This window comes from Marmota monax, unplaced genomic scaffold (assembly GCF_021218885.2).
Source record: "Marmota monax isolate L192 unplaced genomic scaffold, Marmota_monax_Labrador192_F-V1.1 WCK01_AAM20220418_F8-fsc00021, whole genome shotgun sequence".
Lineage (NCBI taxonomy): Eukaryota > Metazoa > Chordata > Mammalia > Rodentia > Sciuridae > Marmota > Marmota monax.
The window spans coordinates 19,192,011-19,211,121 of record NW_026695228.1 but is presented as its reverse complement, the minus strand read 5'-3'; the positions used below and the strand labels follow the sequence as shown (position 1 = coordinate 19,211,121).

General features: G+C 37.7%; 1 protein-coding gene and 1 pseudogene across 6 annotated transcripts in view; one reads left to right on the top strand and one right to left on the bottom strand.

Annotated features, from left to right (window-relative positions):
* Map4 (microtubule associated protein 4) overlaps nucleotides 1–19,111 on the top strand; it is a 169,938-nt gene that overhangs the window by 43,621 nt on the left and 107,206 nt on the right. The window contains exon 1 of one of the 6 annotated variants that reach the window (XM_046436411.2): nucleotides 7,607–7,745. The exons of the other annotated variants lie outside the window; for them this stretch is intronic. Coding sequence (XP_046292367.1) covers nucleotides 7,744–7,745 — 2 coding nt within the window. The 5' untranslated portion in view covers nucleotides 7,607–7,743. Of the gene's footprint in view, nucleotides 1–7,606; nucleotides 7,746–19,111 lie in introns of those variants that run through there. 6 annotated transcript variants of the gene reach the window in all.
* LOC124087545 (deoxyuridine 5'-triphosphate nucleotidohydrolase-like) lies at nucleotides 2,336–2,865 on the bottom strand (annotated as a pseudogene).

Sequence of the window (19,111 nt, the reverse complement as noted above, 5' to 3'; positions counted from 1 at the left end):
TAAGTTGTTGATAGACCTTTATTTATATGTGGTGCTGAGAATCCAACTCAGTGCCTTACACATGCCAGGCAGGTGCACTACTGCTGAGCCCCAGCCCCAGTCCAAGAGAATCAACTTTTTAATTTGATTTAAATAGAATAAAACCCATTGAGCTGTGTGCTATGGCACTCACCTGTAATTCTAGTGGCTCAGGAGGCTGAGGTAGGAGGATTTCAAGTTCAAAGCTAGCCTCAGCAACTTCTCGAGACCCAAAGCAACTCAGTGAGATTCTGTCTCTAAATGAAATTCAAAAACAGAGCTGGGGATTTATGTGGCTCAGTGGTTAATCACCCCTGGGTTCAATCCCCAGGACCAAAAACAAAATAAAACAAAACAAAACAAAATAAAATGCTATTGGGTTTTACTTAGGATTATGTTGAATCTGTAGATCAATTTGGGGATAATTAACATCTTTAAATATCGAGACTTCTAGTATATACTACATACACCTTAGATCAAGGGGCTGGGGTTGTGGTTTATTTTATTTTATTTTGTTAATTTGAAATGATATCATTTATTGAACATTTTTTAAAAAGTTGAAATTAAATTTGTCATTTATTTAAAGTTTTTTTTTTTTGGATGGTTCGGGGAATTGAACCTGGGGCACTTTACCACTGAGCTTCATCTCCAGCCCCCCCCCCCCCCATTTAAATATTTATTTTTTAGTTTTAGGTGGACACAGTATCTTTATATTTATATGATGCTGAGTGCCTCACGCATGCCAGGCAAGAGCTGTACCACTGAGCCACAACCCAGCTCCAGTTACCCATTTTTGAAAATTGTCATATGGGTTGATAACTTGAAGATGAGGAAATGACATTGTCTATACTTTGCTGCCTGTGCATAAACTGAATAACAGACACAGTAACCAATCACAGGCATACTTTAAGACAAGTAAAGATTGATCCACATGTGTTACTTATATAGTGTACTTATGTAGACCAAGTACTGGCAGCAAATTTGGTACTTTGCCAATTACAGTTAATATACTGTGGTAACTAAAATTCAAATTGTGCTGTTGGGGACTGATATTATTTAATTGAACCATGGTAACTGAAATACATACATATTAGAACCTTGCAAAACAAGGTTCTAGTTGTGATAAATAAATATTATATGTACCATAAAGTTTAAACTCTTTGCTATCTGTTTTCAGAAAGTGTCCGCTGATACTTGATCTAAGTTATTTTCTTTTTTTGCAATTCTTCTTCTTCTTTTAGTTGTTGATGACTTTTATTTTATTCATTTATTTATATGCAGTGCTCAGAAGCACACCCAGTGCCTATTCTTTTTCTTTCTTTTTTTTTTTTTTTTTAAAGAGAGAGTGAGAGAGAGAGAGAAAGGGAGAGAATTTTTTAATATTTATTTTTTAGTTATCGGCGGACACAACATCTTTGTTGGTATGTGGTGCTGAGGATCGAACCCGGGCCGCACGCATGCCAGGCGAGCACACTACCGCTTGAGCCACATCCCCAGCCCTCACACATGCTATTCAAGTGCTCTACCACCAAGCCACAACCCCAGCCCCTTGATCTAAGGTGTTTTTTTTTTTAACCAAGAATTGAACTCAGGGGCACTCAACCACTGAGCCACATTCCCAGCCCAATTTTGTATTAATAAAATACAGGATCTCACTGAGTTGCTTAGCACCTCGCTGTTGCTAAGGCTGGCTTTGAACTCAGGATCATTCTGTCTCGGCTTCCGGAGCTGCTGGGATTACAGTCGTGCGCCACTGTGCTCAGCTGATCTAAGTTTTTTAGTTCAGTTTAGCTTATAATTTCTGCCATTCTTTTTGTCTGCTTTTGTTATCAAGGGTATATTATCAACAATTTATAATCAATAGTAATAATAGCTTTGCTGTGAAGCATTATGGTTGTTCACTTCTAAGTATTTTAAAATTTCTCTTCTGGTTTAGCTCATGGGGTATTTGTAGTGTGTTAGAATTTTCTATAAAATATTTAAAAAGTTCTTTCAGGTTTTTCCAGCTGCCTTATGATAGGCTTCATGAACATGGGTTATACAATAATGATTTTTAAAATCAAAACTTGCTCTAAGACCTATACATTTATTTGAAAGGATATAATTTATTGAACATTTTTTAAAAAATTTGATATTAATGTACATTTGATTTTAAAAATTTTGCGTTAGGTTACCACAGATTTACATACAACCATAAACTGAAAAAAATACAAGAAAGTTTCCATGTGATACTAAAAAAGAAACTCTTTCATTTATTGTAAAAAAATAAACTTTTAGAAGCTAAAGCTAGCTTTACAGTCGTGCAAAATACTAAACAAAAAGTCTTTATTTTTAAGAGAAAGTAACATTTTTCTATACTTGTCCTATATTTTAATTCTGTCCAGTAGAACCAAAACCTCCTGAACCCCTTTCAGTGTCATTCAACACTTGATCTTCTTCTATATCTGGATAAAAAATCCGTTCACAAATGAGCTCTGCTATTTGATCACCTTTTTTTTTTTACTTCAAACTTCTCTTTGCCAAAATTAAATAACATAACACCAACATTATGACACCAGCTCCTATATGTATGGAATATTTTGCAGCCAAGCCAGAACGTGGAACTGTTCTTCCCTAGCACCCAGAAGGAAGAGCTATCTGAATGTCTGTTTTCACAAAGGCTTTCTCCATAGGTGGTACTATATAATCATAGCACTGTACAGGTCATAGCCCACGGCCAGTGGGGACCCCCAGGTGGGGGCCATGTTGTGCTCCAATAGTCGTACAAAGCGGAGCGGCAAGCCTCTCTCGTCCGCATGCAGGCCGCTTGCTGGGGGAGATGCCTGTTACTTTTTCAGAACAGGGCATGGCAGCACTGGAGGGCAAGAGAAGATGAAGAGACCAGAGACCGGAGAAGAGAGCACATATACATTGATTTTAAAAATAAGTGGAGGCCAGGAATATAGACCTGGCATATGTGAGGGAGGCCCTGGATTCAGTCCCTAACATCATAAACCAAAATGAATAAATAAACATTCATTCAAACCTTAAGGTTATTCAAACCTTAAGGTTTATACTTAAGGTGTATACTTAAACGATTTTTTTTTTTTTTTGAGAATTTCAATATTTATTTTTCAGTTTTCGGCAGACACAACATCTTTGTTTGTATGTGGTGCTGAGGATCGAACCCGCACGCATTCCAGGCGAGCGGGCTACCGCTTGAGCCACATCCCCAGCCCCAACTTAACCGATTTTTATCTGTATGCTATATTGGTTTCTGAGCAATATATATATTATGGTATTCCTTTATTGGGTGTGTCTTAAAATATTCCTCACCTGTTTATCCTCATATTTCTGTAAGTTTTATATAATATTCATTATTGCTAAATCTTGTTTAATTTTTGTCATTTTGTGTTTATCTTTTTATTTTCTTAGAGTCTATTTTGCTTGATATTTATATACCTCAGCCAATTTGATATGCCTTTTTGTTATATGGTTGAACTTTTTTAGTAGTGCTGGTAATATTCAGAACCCCTTTACCAGCCAGTTGCTCCCCCATCCCCAGCTGAGGTGTTAATTGTCAGGTCCACAGTAGTTAGGTGCCACCTTCTTCAGAGATGTCTGGGAGGTTCTAACCCAGATTTCACACAGCCCTCAGCCAATGACTGTCTGATAAGAGATATGAAACTGTGACCCCTGGTCATGTGATATTGACTTCATGTGTAGTTGTTTTTCAGAGCTTCTCATGGAACAAGTAGAGACTAGACTTCAGCTAAAACCATAGTTTTTCTTGCTTTACATAGGTTTCTCCTGAGAATATTCCCTCAAAAGGTCACTTTTACAGAAATCCCTCTCAGGCTCTACTTCTAACAAAGTGAGTCTAAAGTGTCTAATGTTAAGTTGTAGAAGAACTGTTATATTTAATTTCAGTGAATATTTTATTTTGAATGGATTATGCAGATTGTTGATTAATTTAGTGACTCTCAATTGTAGGTCCCCTTCAAAATCAACTTTTCTGTGATTGCTGGGGCTGGGGTTGTGGTCCGGTAGTAGAGCACTTGCCTTGAATGTGTGAGGCACTGGGTTCGATTCTCAGCACCACATATAAATAATAAAAAAAAAATCCATCAACAACTAAAGTGAATAAATAAGTAAAATTAAAAAAAAATGTAATTGCTCAGTCCTGTCCTGAACAGTTAATGATTCTGTGATAATTCTTCTGGAATATATAATATTATATAATTTTAGCATGTATACACTATGTGTGTATGTAAAATAAGAATCCATTTAATGATTTTTACTTTTAACTGTTTTCTATCTTCATTTAAGATAAAGTGTTCAAAATTATGTTAACAAAAGCACTTGCTTAGCAAAATGTCACCAGCACCATTTAAAAAAAAAAATTGAGAGTGGTGGTGCACCCCTGTAATCCCTGTGACATGGGAAGCTAAGAAGGCTGGAGGATCATAAGTTTCAGGCTAGCCTCAGCAACTTAGTGAGACCCTGCCTCAATAAAAAATAAAATGAACATGGGGTATATTTCATTGGTAAATTGCCCCTGGCTTAAATTCTTAGAACCGGCCCCCCCCCCACCAAACAAACAACAACAAAAACTTAAAAGCTTACTTTGATTTTTCTCTTTAATTTTTACCCGATGTTATTTTTACTTCTAAGCATCTGTAAGGTATTTATACATTAAAGTAAAATATTTACTATTACTGCAAAATGCCTTCTAAGTAGTCCTGTAAAGTTTATATCTTCTCTTTCTTGTTCAAAAGGGACAAACTACTCTTATCTCAGTGCTGATTCTGTGCTTAGGACCAATAGTGGAAGAGGCATGAGGGTACTTTCAGCTGGCCATACATCACTCCCAGCAAGAAAAGGCTTGTGTCATGATACAGAACAGAGCACACCTAGCAGGATGAAGGTGTATTTACTGCATGTTTATTATATTAGATCTTCTGGGAGGAACACATATTGTAAATACATAATTACAGAATTGTTAGCACAAATTCCTACCCTTTCCTGATTTTACACGCTACTTTATTTCATTTTTTACCAACATCTTATATGATAATATAGAGTGAAACCAAACTTTGCTTGATGGAGAGGTTTTTCTTAAATAAAATAGTTCTTAAAAATTAAGAGCTGATATGAATTGAGTGTGAATACTCAATCTTAGAATGACATTATATCTTATAACTCCCTGAGAGATGAGTTGATACCATAGAAAGTTAGCAGATTAATAATATAAATGTTTTAATATGTATGATATTAACTTGGTGATGGTAGCTGATTTCTTGACTAAATATTTGTTTTTGCTACATTGCGTCATGTTGTTGTGCTTTTCTAAAAACAGCTATTTTTATTACTCTGCCTAATAAACGATAAGATGGCCTAGCATGGAGAGCTGGTTTATTTGGATACTCCCTGTTGGTTTTCTTTCCATAATTGCAAACATGATTGCTTTGGCACAAACTATGTTTAGGAAGTGGAAGGAATGAAGTGAATATTCTTTATTAGTGGTGATGCTTTGTTTATTTTTTGAGTTCTGAAGAGGTTTTATAGTTTCAGAACCTCTGATTAATTTTAAATTAGATTCAGTTTTTATTAATTTTCTTTATATCATTGTAGAACTATTTATTTAGTTAGACCCTTGTGTTGTTGATTTTTATTGTTTGGCCATCTCCTGTAAAAAACAATCTAAGGGCAGGGAGGGTGTACACAGCATTTAGGCATGGTCCTTCCCCTTTGGGATCTAGCATTTTACAGAAACTATTATATACAACTAACAGGTACAGATCAGACTGTACTTTTACAATGCAAGTACAGATGATAACACTAGTTCTGAATAGCACTAGGAGATTCTAAAACGGAATCACATACAGTGATAGTCCATTTGGACCTTGAGTTTGAGACTTTGACCAATGGAGAGAGAGAAAAGAGAGATGCAGGTGTGGAGAGCAATATGAGCAAGGTGTACAGTGGTCATGTGAATGACATGTTTGCAAAATGACAGATGGTCCCATGTGACTAAAATATAGGGAGACCCTCCCTATATTTTATTGATTACGGTAGGTAATATGATTGGGTTTTTCAGATACCTGTGGCCTTGATAGCACCTACCGAGTCTGAATTTTTTTTTATTTCCACTTTTTTTTATTGGCATATTATAGTTGTGCATAATGGTGGAATTTGTTGTTATATATTTGTGCATGCACACAATATAATAATTTTGGCCAATATCAATCCTCAGCATCCCCCACAAACCCCCCTTTACCACCTGGTTCCCTCATTCTTACTAAGCTCCTTTTGATTTTCATGAGATCCCTGCCTCCCTGAATTTTTTTTTTTTTTTTTTGTACCAGAGATTGAACCCAGCCAGGGGCACTTAACCACTGAGCCACATCCTCAGCCCTTTTTATATTTTTTCTTTACAGACAAGTTCTCAACTGAGTTGCTTAGGGCCTCACTAAGTTGTAGAGGTTGGCTTTGAACTCAAGATCCTCTTGCCTCAGCTTCAGGAGCTGCTAGAATTTAAAAAAACAAATAAAATAAAATTTTGTTTTCATTAATAGGAATTGGGGGACTTTTAAATTAACTGGAGTTTTTTTTTTTTTTTTTCCTCTCGTTACCAGGAATTGAACCAGGGGCTTAACCACTGAGCCATATCCCCAGCCCTTTAGTTTTTTTTTTTTTTTGAGACAGGATCTTGCTAAGTTGCTTAGGGCCTCATTATTGCTGAGGCTGGCCTTGAACTTGGGATCCTTTGCCTCAGTCTCCCAAGATGTTGGGATTGCAGGTGTGTGTCACCATACTACGCAACTTGGGTGTTTTCTCAATGTTCAGTATTCTTCTTAACTGCCTCCATACCTTTAAGTAGGTATAATGATAGGTATGTAGGTAAGGTTGATATATTTAAAACGTATTTAGAGTATGGTGATGTCATTGTGTCAGATAAAAGCAGAAACTTCAAAACTGCAAGGTTTTCTTTATTTTTTTCATTCCACTTCTGTTTCTCTATTCTCTGGTTTCTCTAAGCCTGATCCGTAGTCCTAGCTTCATTTATAAATGACTTGTTTTCTCTGGAACTCTTTTTTTTTACCTGTTAAAGTTAGGGTAATAAGTCATAGGTCATTTGAACTGGTGTTTTTAAAAGTCTTTGGATATCTTAAATGGTGAGAAATAATTTTGGGTAGATATAGACCAAGTCAGTGCTTTACTATGTTAACTAAGGGGAGGAAAAATAAATGGAATAAATAGGAAAGTTAAAAAAAAAAGCCTTCTCTTTTTCAAAACTTTGAGGTGTTAAATATTGAGAATCTTCTTAAGATTCACTTTATTTATTTCTTAATGTAACATAGTATTATTTATTTATTTGTGGTGCTGTGGATTGAACCCAGGGCCTTGTGCATGTGAGGCAAACACTCTTCCAACTGTGCTATATTACCCAGCCCTCACATTATTTTTATTGAAATAAAATTGAAGATTCACTATTAAGGATAGTTATAACAGAAATGTAAGTGCTGTGTCATTGTCATCTCTTGTTTTGGCTCATATAACCAGACTTCAGCAAGACATGCTATCTGTATCACATGGCTAACAGTGGGAGGTATCTGGTGTAGATTATTCTTCTTGGAGGAATAGATTTAAATTTACTTGGTCAGAAATGTCACAGACTGGTGCCTGTTTATAGATCCAAAAATGTATTCAGTCAGGACCAAACACAAGCTGCCTGGATAGTTAATGTAAGTAAGAAAGCTAGGCTTTGAGCTTTGTCATACAGGTTTTCTGTATGTGCATGTGTCTGCAGTGTTTTTCTATTTAGAGGGCAGAGCTCTATAAGGCAGCAGTGGGAAAAGGGACTCTTTGTTATGGGAACTACTTGGGAGTGAAATGTAACTTTTTTAAACCTGTATCAGTGTGTTCTTTCATGTAGGAATTTATCTGGGTGATGGCCTCAGCTCTTCTAGTAATCAAGGGTCCTTTCCTGTTGCTAATCCTGTAATGAACAGAACCTTGTCAAGTCTTGAAATTTCATCAGTTCCTACTAGTACTGCTGTTATCTTTGCAACTATAGGGAGGCACCTGGGGGTAGAAAGGTAATACATTCTTCAGGGGTTTGGAGTTTATTGCTTAGGGATGTGAGATCCTGCTGAGTGTTGCTGTTTGCAGGTCTACTTCTGAGAAGTAGGAGTAATTCAGATTTGCCTTAAAGATAATATGAGCCTGTGAACTGTGTAAATTGGTAACTGATTCCTCAAGAGATCCTTGCTGAAGATTTAGTTTTACTTCTAATGAAATACCATGTTGATTGAAAGAGACAAATAAGGTTTAGATTGATATGTAATGGATCTCTGAAAGAAATTCATTAAAGATCAATCTGAGGACAGCAGTGCAGCTGAGGCAGGAGAATTACAGATTCAGTAACTTAGTGAGACCCTCAGCAACTTAGCAAGACCCTGTCTCAAAGTAAAAAATAAAAAGGACTGGGGATATATAGCTCAGTGGTAAAGCACCCCTGGATTCAACCCCCAGTAACCCTGCCCCCCAAATTTGGGTAAATAAAATTATCATTTAGTAGATTAAAGCTTGCTAATAAGCAAACTAAAAAAAGAAATCTAATGTTGAATATGAAAATATTATGATGTAGGCTATACCTTTAAACATGTTAGATTTTAAGTGGTCTCTAGGTCTGACTGGGATGTTGGGTTCCTTCCAAGCCTAAGGCATAAACACTGCATTTTAAGCATAGCATACTTACTAGTCAGTTTTTTTGGGGGTGGATGGGTGGCAGGGGAAGGGGTATACTGGGGATTGGACCCAAGGGTGCTCTATCCACTGAGCTACGTCCCCAGTTCTTTTTTGGAGAGAAAAAAAAAGAGTCTTGTTAAGTTGCTTAGGCTGGCCTAAAACTTGTGATTTTCCTGCCTCAGCCTCCACAGTAGCTGGGATTACAGGTGTGCATCACCACATCTGGCAACTACTTTGTTTAAATTAGAAATGAACACTAATCTGTCAAGATCTTAAAAATACATTTAGTTTAGTAATTAATTCTAAAGTAAACTACCTACCACTGAAGGTCCTTATAACTTCATCATATATTCTTATTTACTTTTTATGAGCACATGGCTGTTAATAGTGAGATAGTAGTCAAGACACCAGATTCTATTCTTTGCTTTATCATCATGTCATGTAGTTTTCTTCTACCTTTAGTTTACCTATTTAAAAACATTTCTCACCAGATAATTTCACTTCAGGCATGTGGTTAGAATGAAAGATCAAATGTCAAAAGTGCTATGCTTACAAACCATGTGTTCTCTTGGTGTCTGGTTAGATAATATGGGGCTTATTTTCTGGCAGAGCAGTGTCAGGCTCTTTTGATGTTAGCCAGGACTGGGTGGAGTTTCTTACGCTTCAGTCACTTTGGCTCAAGCAGGGCACTGTGCACTGGTGAATTTGTTTTCAGTCCTTTACTGCCATTTTTTTTTTTTTTTGCCTTTTAATAAAGTTGAGCACAGTTATAATTGAGAGAACTTGATTTATGGAATAAGAGTCATACCTATTCACATTGAGGGTCTATATGAGTTTTGTTTATTAATAGCTAACTGAATCAATGAAACTGAATTGTAAGTAGCTCAAAGAATAAACAACCTGAGGAATCATTTAAAATAGCACTCTCATTTTACAATTAGGGAACTTGCCCCAGAAGGTGACTCACTCAAGGCTACAATGTCAGATTCAACTAGTACTTCAGTGAAACATAGCATTTTCTGTATTCAGCTTTCAAATTCTCTTGTACTTTACCCACACGTTCATTTACTGTTACCTTTTTATTTATACAGATAGAAGAAGAATGATCAAGGAGAGATAATTTTTTTTTGAAAGTAGGTACTTCTTATTTACAAGGGTATGTTTTTTGGCCTTCCCGAATATCCAGATTTGAAAGCAATTCTGTGTTGTGTCTTTTTGTCTATAAAATATGTAACTGAACATTTAAGGCATAACTGAATATTATAACATCAAATAATTCTTTGTTAGGTGAAATTCATGCATGAATTTATTATAGGATGGAACACAGAATCATTTAAACAAATCTATAGAGCACTTAAAAAGCATATTAGACTTGTATGTCTTGTAAGATACAATAAATAGTTGGGCATGGTAGTGCATGCCAAGCCTAGCAACTTGGGAGGCTGAGACGGGAGGGTTGTAAGTTTGAGGGCAACCTCAGAAACTCAAGTGAGGCCCTTAGCATCTTAGCAAGAATCTGTCTCAAAAAGAAAAAGGTCTGGGTATGTGCTTCACTGGTAAAGAATCTTTGGCTTCAATCCCCAGTGCCAAAACAAACAGAAAATCACATAAACACAATAACTAGAAAATTAAGTAATCTTGTTAATTTATTGAAAACTGAGGTTTTCTGACTAAAATCTTATACTTTCACTTCCAACATTACTAGCCCTGCTTATTCTATAAGTAGAGTTTGTGTGCATGTGTTTTTAAGTCATACTTCTAATTATGTGTGGGACAAATAAAAATAGCTAAACCATTGAGATGCAGATGCTAGGTGGTTGCCTTGATGCTCTCAGTCAAGTGACCTTCTCACTTTCCAATTTTGTTATATTCTATCAGTTTTGCCTTCTGGCAAATTTAAACAGCCAAACCACAGTTAGTCCAGGAGCTGGTGTGGGAATATGTGCAGGTAGGGATCTAGGGGGAGAAGGTTTACTGTGGATTAAGAAGCTGCTATTTGAGAATCTACAATCTGTTAAATAATATTTAAGCTGTATTGGTGTTTTCATTCATGTATGCTAGCCAAGTGTTCTTCCATTGAGCGACATCCCCAGACCTTTTTAAAAATTTAATTTCCAGACAGAGTTCCTCTAAGTTGCTGAGCCTCAAACTTGTCCTCAAACTTGCAGTCCTTAGGGGAAGTATCGAGGAGTAATATGGACCAAATTATATTGTTATATTGTGCACATATATGAATATGCACAACCAAAATGCACCAGTAAAAAAATGTGAAAAGAGAAAAAAATAGATGATATAAAAAGTACAAAACAAACAAACTTGCAGTTCACCTGCCTCAGTCTGGCTACCTGTGTTCTAAATCAGGAAAAACATGAGTAGATTGCACTGTGAGACTTCTATAATATTTCTAGAGGGAAATTTTATCTATTGGGCCCTTATTGTATGTTATTAAGGATAGTACAAATGTTCCTTCATATTTCTTTGACCATGAAACAGTTTAATTGTATACATCCTTTATTGTTTTTAGTACGGAAAGCTCTCAAAGGCTAATGTGGTAACAGTTGTTCTCATAGAAAAGGGAAAAGCAATGATTTTTTTGTGGAATCCTTCGACATTAGAATTTGTCAGGTTTTTATCAAACTCTTTTTTTAACATTTTTTTTAGTTGTAGATGGACACAATATCTTTATTTATTTTTATGTGGTGCTGAGGATCTAACCCAGGGCCTCACACGTGCACGGCAGGTGCCCTACCACTGAGCCCCAGCTCCAGCCCCTATCAAACTCTTTAATGATCAATTTTTGTCATTTTCCTTGGCAGGATCTGGAGCTATAATAATATTTCAGATATAAAGCAGTATGGGCAAAGGACTGGACTTCCTACCCACATTCATGTGTTGTGAATGGGTTCTGGGTGTGCCGCTACTACTGTCTTAAGTTGAAATTATATTTGAACTCTTGTTTATGATTCCCTCTGAAAAGCTGCTGAAGCCTAAATTTAATAGTCATTATTCACTAGCGGAATTCATAATTTTAGTAGTGAAATTCAGTTTGATATTGCATTTGCTGCAGACTCTTGTCATGCCACAGGATTTCTAATTCCCACTCCAAATAGAGTTTACTGGCAGCAAAATTACTATTTTTTTTTTTAACTGCCAGTTTTTGCCACCAGTTCCACACTGGTAAAAGTATAATTATTGCTGGTCATGTTGAGTGTGGACTGGGATGGGATGGGAGCAGCTCTAGAGAAGAACGCCATAGTCTTGCTGAGTTTACCTAGAGCTGGAACAGAGTTCAAGAATGAAAAGCTGCTCAGGGCTGGGAATGTGGCTCAGTGATAGAACACTTTCTTAGCATGTATGAGGCCCTGGGTTCAATCCTCTGTACCAAGAGGAAACAAGATACTTAATAGGAGAAAAAAGTTGGTATGGGAATAATTCTCTTTATATGTTTTTAGAAAGACCAAAAACAATGGTTTTATTTAGTTGACATTTAAAAAATTATGTAGGGCTGGGGATGTGGCTCAAGCGGTAGCGCGCTGGCCTGGCATGCGTGCAGCCCAGGTTCGATCCTCAGCACCACATACAAACAAAGATGTTGTGTTTGCTGAAAACTAAAAAATAAATTCATTCTCTCTCTCTCTCTCTCTCTCTCTCTCTCTCTCTCTCTCTCTCTCTCTTTCTCTCCTCTCTCTTTAAAAAAATAATAAAAAATTATGTATACTTAAGGTTACAATGTGATGTTTTTGTATACTTGGTGAAATGATTACTGCAGTCGAGCAAATTAGCATATCCATCTCAACTAATTACCTTGTCTGTGTGTATGTATGTTAGAGTACCTGGAAACTATATACTAGATTCCACATATAAATGAGATTATGAAGTATTTTTGTTTCTATCTGGCTTTTTTCACTTGGTGTAATGTCTTCAAGTTTCATCCATGTTGTTGCAAATGAAAAGTTATTTTTAACGGATGCATGATATTCCATCACACACACACACACACACACACCCATGATTTCTTTACCCATTCATCCATTGTGTTAGTCATCTTTCCATTACTGTAACAAATTCTTGAGATGATTAACTTACAAAAAAAGTTATTTTGGCTCACAGTTTAAAAAGTTTCAGTCCTTGATTGGTTTGCTCTATTCCATTAGACCTGTGACAGTACATCATTGTGGGAGTCTTTGGCCAAGTAAAACTGCTTACCTCTTAGCCAGGAAGTGGGAGAGAAAGAGGGAGGGCCTGGGGTTCCATTATCCCTTTCAAAGCCAGATCCCCAGTGATCTGAAGGTTTCCCACTAGGCCCTTCCTAAGGCTTTATAACCTCCCATAATGCCTATTTGAGGACCAATGCTTTAACACATGGGCCTTCCAAGGACATTTAAGACCCAAACTATAGCTTCCATCAGCATATGCTTAGGTTGTTTCCTTATCTTGGCTAATCTGGATAATGCTGCAGTGAACATTTGAGCACAAGTATCTCTTAATTTACATTTTTGAGACCTGAATTGTCGCCGTCTGGCTGGGCACAAAATCACGAGCCACTCAAGCAGGAACAAACTTTTATTATTTTTTGAAACTGCCGCCAGTGTCCGGTACGCGCCCGGGAAGATTTTCGATCCACCCACGCGGCCTCCTCCCGGACCCGCAGAGAGCGCCCCTCCCCCGGAACTCCCTCCTACTGTACTTCCCCAACCAATGGGAACTCTCCAGGAGTCCTGTAGCCGGCCTAGGTGAACAGCAGGAGTCCAATATCCATATGAATGCAAATCTTAACATAATCATATCATCTCAATGGCTAGCTTTCGACCAAAAATGCCATGCATCATATACTTGGCTCTTAGCATCTCCCCCCTTCTGTTTAAGTAACAAGCAATCTGGCTAGGGACCGTGCCTGTTAGGTTTGTCCAATTCAACATATGGTTCTTACCCGTCATCGGAAAACTGACTTTTAGGCGTTAGCCTCCTGTCTTAGGTTGATACCACTGCAATTGGATCATACCCGTCACTGACTACCGGTCCAGCATATAGCCATACTTGTGGATAGGCCTATGTACCAGTGGGGGGTTGAGGTTCTTTGCCTCACCTCTGTTGGCCCCCAAATTTGGCCTTGGTGCCGGTGGGGGGGTGAGGTTCTTTACCTCACCTCTGTTGGCCCCCAAAATTAGACCATCACTAGTAGAAGGGAGGAGGATACAGAAATGTCATGACACCAAGTCAATTAATGGCTCCTAGGAAAAATTGCATCACTGGTGACACATCAGCAAAGATATGCTAGTACTACCATAATTCGCTGCATCAACAAATAGATCACAAAGCATACAAGTGATACATAGTCCAGGCAAGTTCTGTAAGCAGTTCAAAGTAGAGGAATCTATCAATATGTCCATATCCTCCCAAAATAAAGCATACAAGTGATACATAGTCCAGGCAAGTTTTGTCAGCAGTTTAAAGCAGAGGAATCTATTAATATGTCCATATCCTTTCAAAATAAATCGACTCATTGATTGAGCATTACTTGTTGAGTTATAAATCATTGATGTATCAGTTTACACGGTTTGTTGTGATAACTCTCGAAGAAGTTGTAGTTTGGTTTTATCTTTGTCTTCACCGGCACTGGGATGAAAATAGGAATTTTGACAATGATGTTAAAAAAAAATATGTAACATTTCAACAGGTACTAAGAAAACAATATTTAGAACAATTTACATTATCCTGAACAGAATTATTAAATATAATGAAAAGGAAAGGTGAAAGTAAACAAACAGATCTGTTAACCTTCTATTTGTTCATATATTAAAACAATTTTCAACAGCTGTTTATCCAAATTAAATTAAACTATTAAAATCACGTGAATAATAATAAAAATTTTTGGATCCATGTGCATGAGCGCTCCTCATGTGATATATGGACATACGCACATACAGACATACAACACAAAACAGAAGTGTGTACATGTAACATATAACACATAAGACAATAGTAGAGGCCTTGTAGCTTTACCTAGGTGAAATCTCCATTGCAATGTTCAAAAACTCCACAGTCAAAAAATAAAACTGATCAGAAAAAACATTAACCTAGGTCTGTATGAGCTCAAAAATAAAATAGAACTTTATGATGTGGGAAAAAGCAATAATAAAATAGATATTGAAAAAAGCATCCTGGTTAATCACTGTCGCAGATGTAAGAATAGCCAAGCTGGAGATCTGGATATCAGCTGTTATGGATTTGAGTCGAATCATCTTCCTTTTGGTCTGTAGAAATTGTTTTAGTTAGTCTCTCTGGAATCCAAATCGGCTGCTGTTCTTCCTGTGGAAAAACACAAACAGAGCCCCGACTCCAGACTATCACTGGGTCAGGACTTTTCCATTGTCCTGTTAGAATATCTTTCCAAAGTACCTTAGGCTTATGTACATTTTTTGGATACAAATGTCTTTCCGCAGCACTAAGCCCTGATGAATCCAAATTTAAAAAGTTTAGAGTAAAAAGGGTTATTTTAAGTTTATCTTTGGGGGATATATACCCCTTTCCAATTCCCTCCTTTTGTTTTAATAAGTACATTTTAATAGTTTGATGAGCTCTTTCAACTATGCCTTGTCCTTGTGGATTGTATGGAATTTCTGTTATGTGAGTAATGCCAAATGATGAGCAAAATTGTTTAAAAGAGGTGGACGCATAACCAGGACCATTATCGGTTTTTAACTGTTTTGGAACGCCCACAGTGGCAAAATTTTGTAAGCAATGAGCTATAACATCTTTAGTTTTTTCTCCGGCATGAAGGGAGCCCATCAGAAATCCGGAAGAAGTATCAACTGTAACATGTAAATATTTTAATTTTCCAAAATTAAAATTATGATTTGCTTGGTCATAAGCCAGTTGTTTTATAAATGGCATTGCCTGTTCTGTATCTCCAAATACTCTAGAAGCTGTCTGAATAAGCCTATCTACAAATTCAGCGTAAGGTTCATTAGCTTCTTGTATTACCTTAGGTAATTGTCCTTGTAAATCTCCATGCCCCTGTAAAGTTTTCCATGCCTTAATTGCATCTACAGCAATTTGTGCGTATACGCCAGGATCATATTCAATTTGTTGCCGTTGACCCTCATAAGGTCCTTTTCCTAATAACATATCTAGATTTCTTTGAGGGTAACCGGCTGCTGCATTTCGCCTAGCTGTCTCCATGCAAAATTCCTCATTGGCAACCTTCCATAACAAATATTGTCCTCCATTTAGCCAGATCGACTCATGTTAGCCCAGTCTGCTGGTGTCATGTCTAAGTTGGTAATGGATTTGACCATGCTCACAGTGAAGGGTGCTTGTGGCCCGTAGGTTGTTACAGCCTCCTTTAATTGCTTCACTGTTTTGAATTCTAAAGCACTGTGAATTCGTTGCCCTCCTGCCTGCTTAAGTACAGGGCATGCTAATCTTTGGGGTCCTGCCTCAGGATTCCGTCCATCAACTATGGGAGTTGAGGGCCGCTCAGCTGTAGATGGAGCTGTTGGTTGAATTATGCCCTCTGGTGATAGAACGGGGTTAGTAGCAGCCTCCTGTTGTAATTCCCCGCCTGATGGTTGTTTTTTCTCTAAGCTTTCTTTCTTCAAATCTTCCTCTGTCTGACTAGCTTGAGAGACCTTCTTTTTCGCTTGACCTAACATGTTTTCTACCATAGTCTGGACCTCTAACAATTTACTTAACAGTCTTTCGGTTTGTTTTTTACTAGTTTCTAATCTACTATAAAGGTAACGCAACCCAATAAGATAGCATAAAACAAAACCGAAACAGAATGAAACAAAAACCGAACAAAGAATAGTTGTATCAGTTTTCTCTTTCTCAGGGCTGAACAACTTCAAACCTTGAGCCAACCATTTTTCCCAGTTTGCCTGAGAAAATTCTAGGGATAGGCAGCTTGAAACAAAAACAAGATAAATCAAAACGAGAACACATTGTTTTTTGAAATGGTCACCCATTTTGTTGCCTTCCCTCAGGGGCGAGCAATTTTACTCACCTCCAAGCTTCAGGTGTTCCCCGTGCGGGCCGCCAGTTGTCGCAGTCTGGCTGGGCACAAAATCACGAGCCACTCAAGCAGGAACAAACTTTTATTATTTTTTGAAACTGCCACCAATGTCCGGTATGCCCCCCGGGAAGATTTTCGATCCACCCACGTGGCCTCCTCCTGGACCCTCAGAGAGCGCCCCTCCCCCGGAACTCCCTCCTACTGTACTTCCCCAACCAATGGGAACTCTCCAGGAGTCCCGTAGCTGGCCTAGGTGAACAGCAGGAGTCCAAGATCCATATGAATGCAAATCTTAACATAATCATATCATCTCAATGACTAGCTGGCGTCACCTTTCGACCAAAAATGCCATGCATCATATACTTGGCTCTTAGCACTGAAGGAGTATAGTACTACTATGACAGAGTTTATGGCTTCAAAATAAACCTCAGGTTTGAAATGCAAATTTATAAATAATTTAATTCATAATTACTTTACAAAAGCGAAGAGTGGTGTTTACCACTATTCTTTAGGAGTTGAATTGAAGTTGGTGTAACATTTCTGTATGCATGAAGCCAGTTTTTATTGATTTGAAATACTAGATTTGAAAAAAAAAATGTGATTAAGGAATTCAAGCCATAGGAAATTTACTTTTACTTTTTATTTTTTATTTTTGTAGCTGTAGATGGACATCATTCCTTTATTTTAATGTGGTGCCTCACATGTGCTAGGCAAGTGCTCTGTCACTGAGCTACTCCCCCAAGCCACAGGAAATTTAAATATCACATTTGTTTTAAGAAAAGGATTTTTTTTAAAAAAAAATCTACCGTTTTTTTTTTAAAGTATTGGTTTTTTTTTTTTTTAAGGGGAGAGAGAGAGAGAGAGAGAGAGAGAGAGAATTTTTTAATATTTATTTTTTAGTTCTCAGCGGACACAACATCTTTGTTTGTATGTGGTGCTGAGGATCGAACCCGGGCCGCTCGCATGCCAGGCGAGCGCGCTACCGCTTGAGCCACATCCCCAGCCCCTACCGTTTTAAAAAATGATGAGATGAGCATATAAAACACTAATTTTCCAGACAGTGGGAACTTGAGCCTCTCTCTTGCTCAGCCCACTCCAATCTATCTTAAGGAGTGCTACCTTTGCTTTCAATAAATCTAGACTTTGCCTGTTTAAAAAAAAGGGGATGGGTCACTCATGGTGGCGCACACCTGAAATCCCAGCAGCTCTGGAGGCTGACTCAGGAGGATCAGGAGTTCAAAGCCAGCCTTAGCAGTGGTGAGATACTTGGCAACTAAATAAAATATAAGCAAATAAAATACAAAATAGGGCTGGGGGTGTGACTGAGCGGTCAAGTGCCCCTGAATTCAATCCTGCTACCTGCTCAGTACCTGAAGATTGAACCAGGACCTCATAATACTAAGGAAGTACTCTTACACTGAGCAACAACCCCAGCCCAGTCATTTATAATTCTTTTTCTTTTTCGGTACCAGGATTGAACCCAGGGGTGCTTAATGATGAACCACATCCCCAGCCCTTTTTTATATTTATTTAGAAACAGGGTCTCACTAAGTTGCTGAGGCTGGCTTTGAACTCACAATCTTCCTGCCTTAGCCTCCAAAGTCAATGGGATTACAGGTGAGTGTCACTGTGCCTGGCCTTATTGAAACTCTTGATCAGGAATTAAAGTAACTACTCCAAGTAGGAAGCCTGATATTAAAAAGTCACATGGAAGAAGGCTCAAATTTATTAAAATTTTGAAAAGGTTTTATTTGGAAGTCTATGTAAATTAAGTATTTAATATCTTTCTAAATCTTGATATTTTATTTTTTCTTACATAGTATAAGGAATATATAATGACTATTTTCACCAAGCCCCATATACATCTGGACAAATTTCCTCCAGCATTCCCTGTGCTGGAAAAATATCTTATTTACTAGCACCTGCTTAGAAGAAACAGATCTTGTTCCCAGGCTTCATTATCCCATCTGTACTTTGTTTTGTGTAGTAGAATTCAGTAGTTGATGCTATTCAGTATTTAAACACCTATGCCTTCAACCTTATACTCCACCATGCGGCCTGCGCATTGGTTTCATTAATGAGGTTCTTGGCATAAAAGTTAGCTAGCAGAAATCGAAATAAAACACACAGACTCAGTTACCTTTTTCTATGACCAGGTCCCAGACGGCTCCCCTCTCTGGCTCCAACCTCGAACCACCCGTAGGGCAGTAAGGATTACTCAGGGCTAGCAGGAGAGAGAGAGCAAGCACGCCAGGGAGTAGCCTTTTATTGGGGAACAAGAATTTCAGGGGATAATTCCATCCAATGAAGGTTGAGGGGGGGGGCCGCACTCTAAGGTCAGGGTCA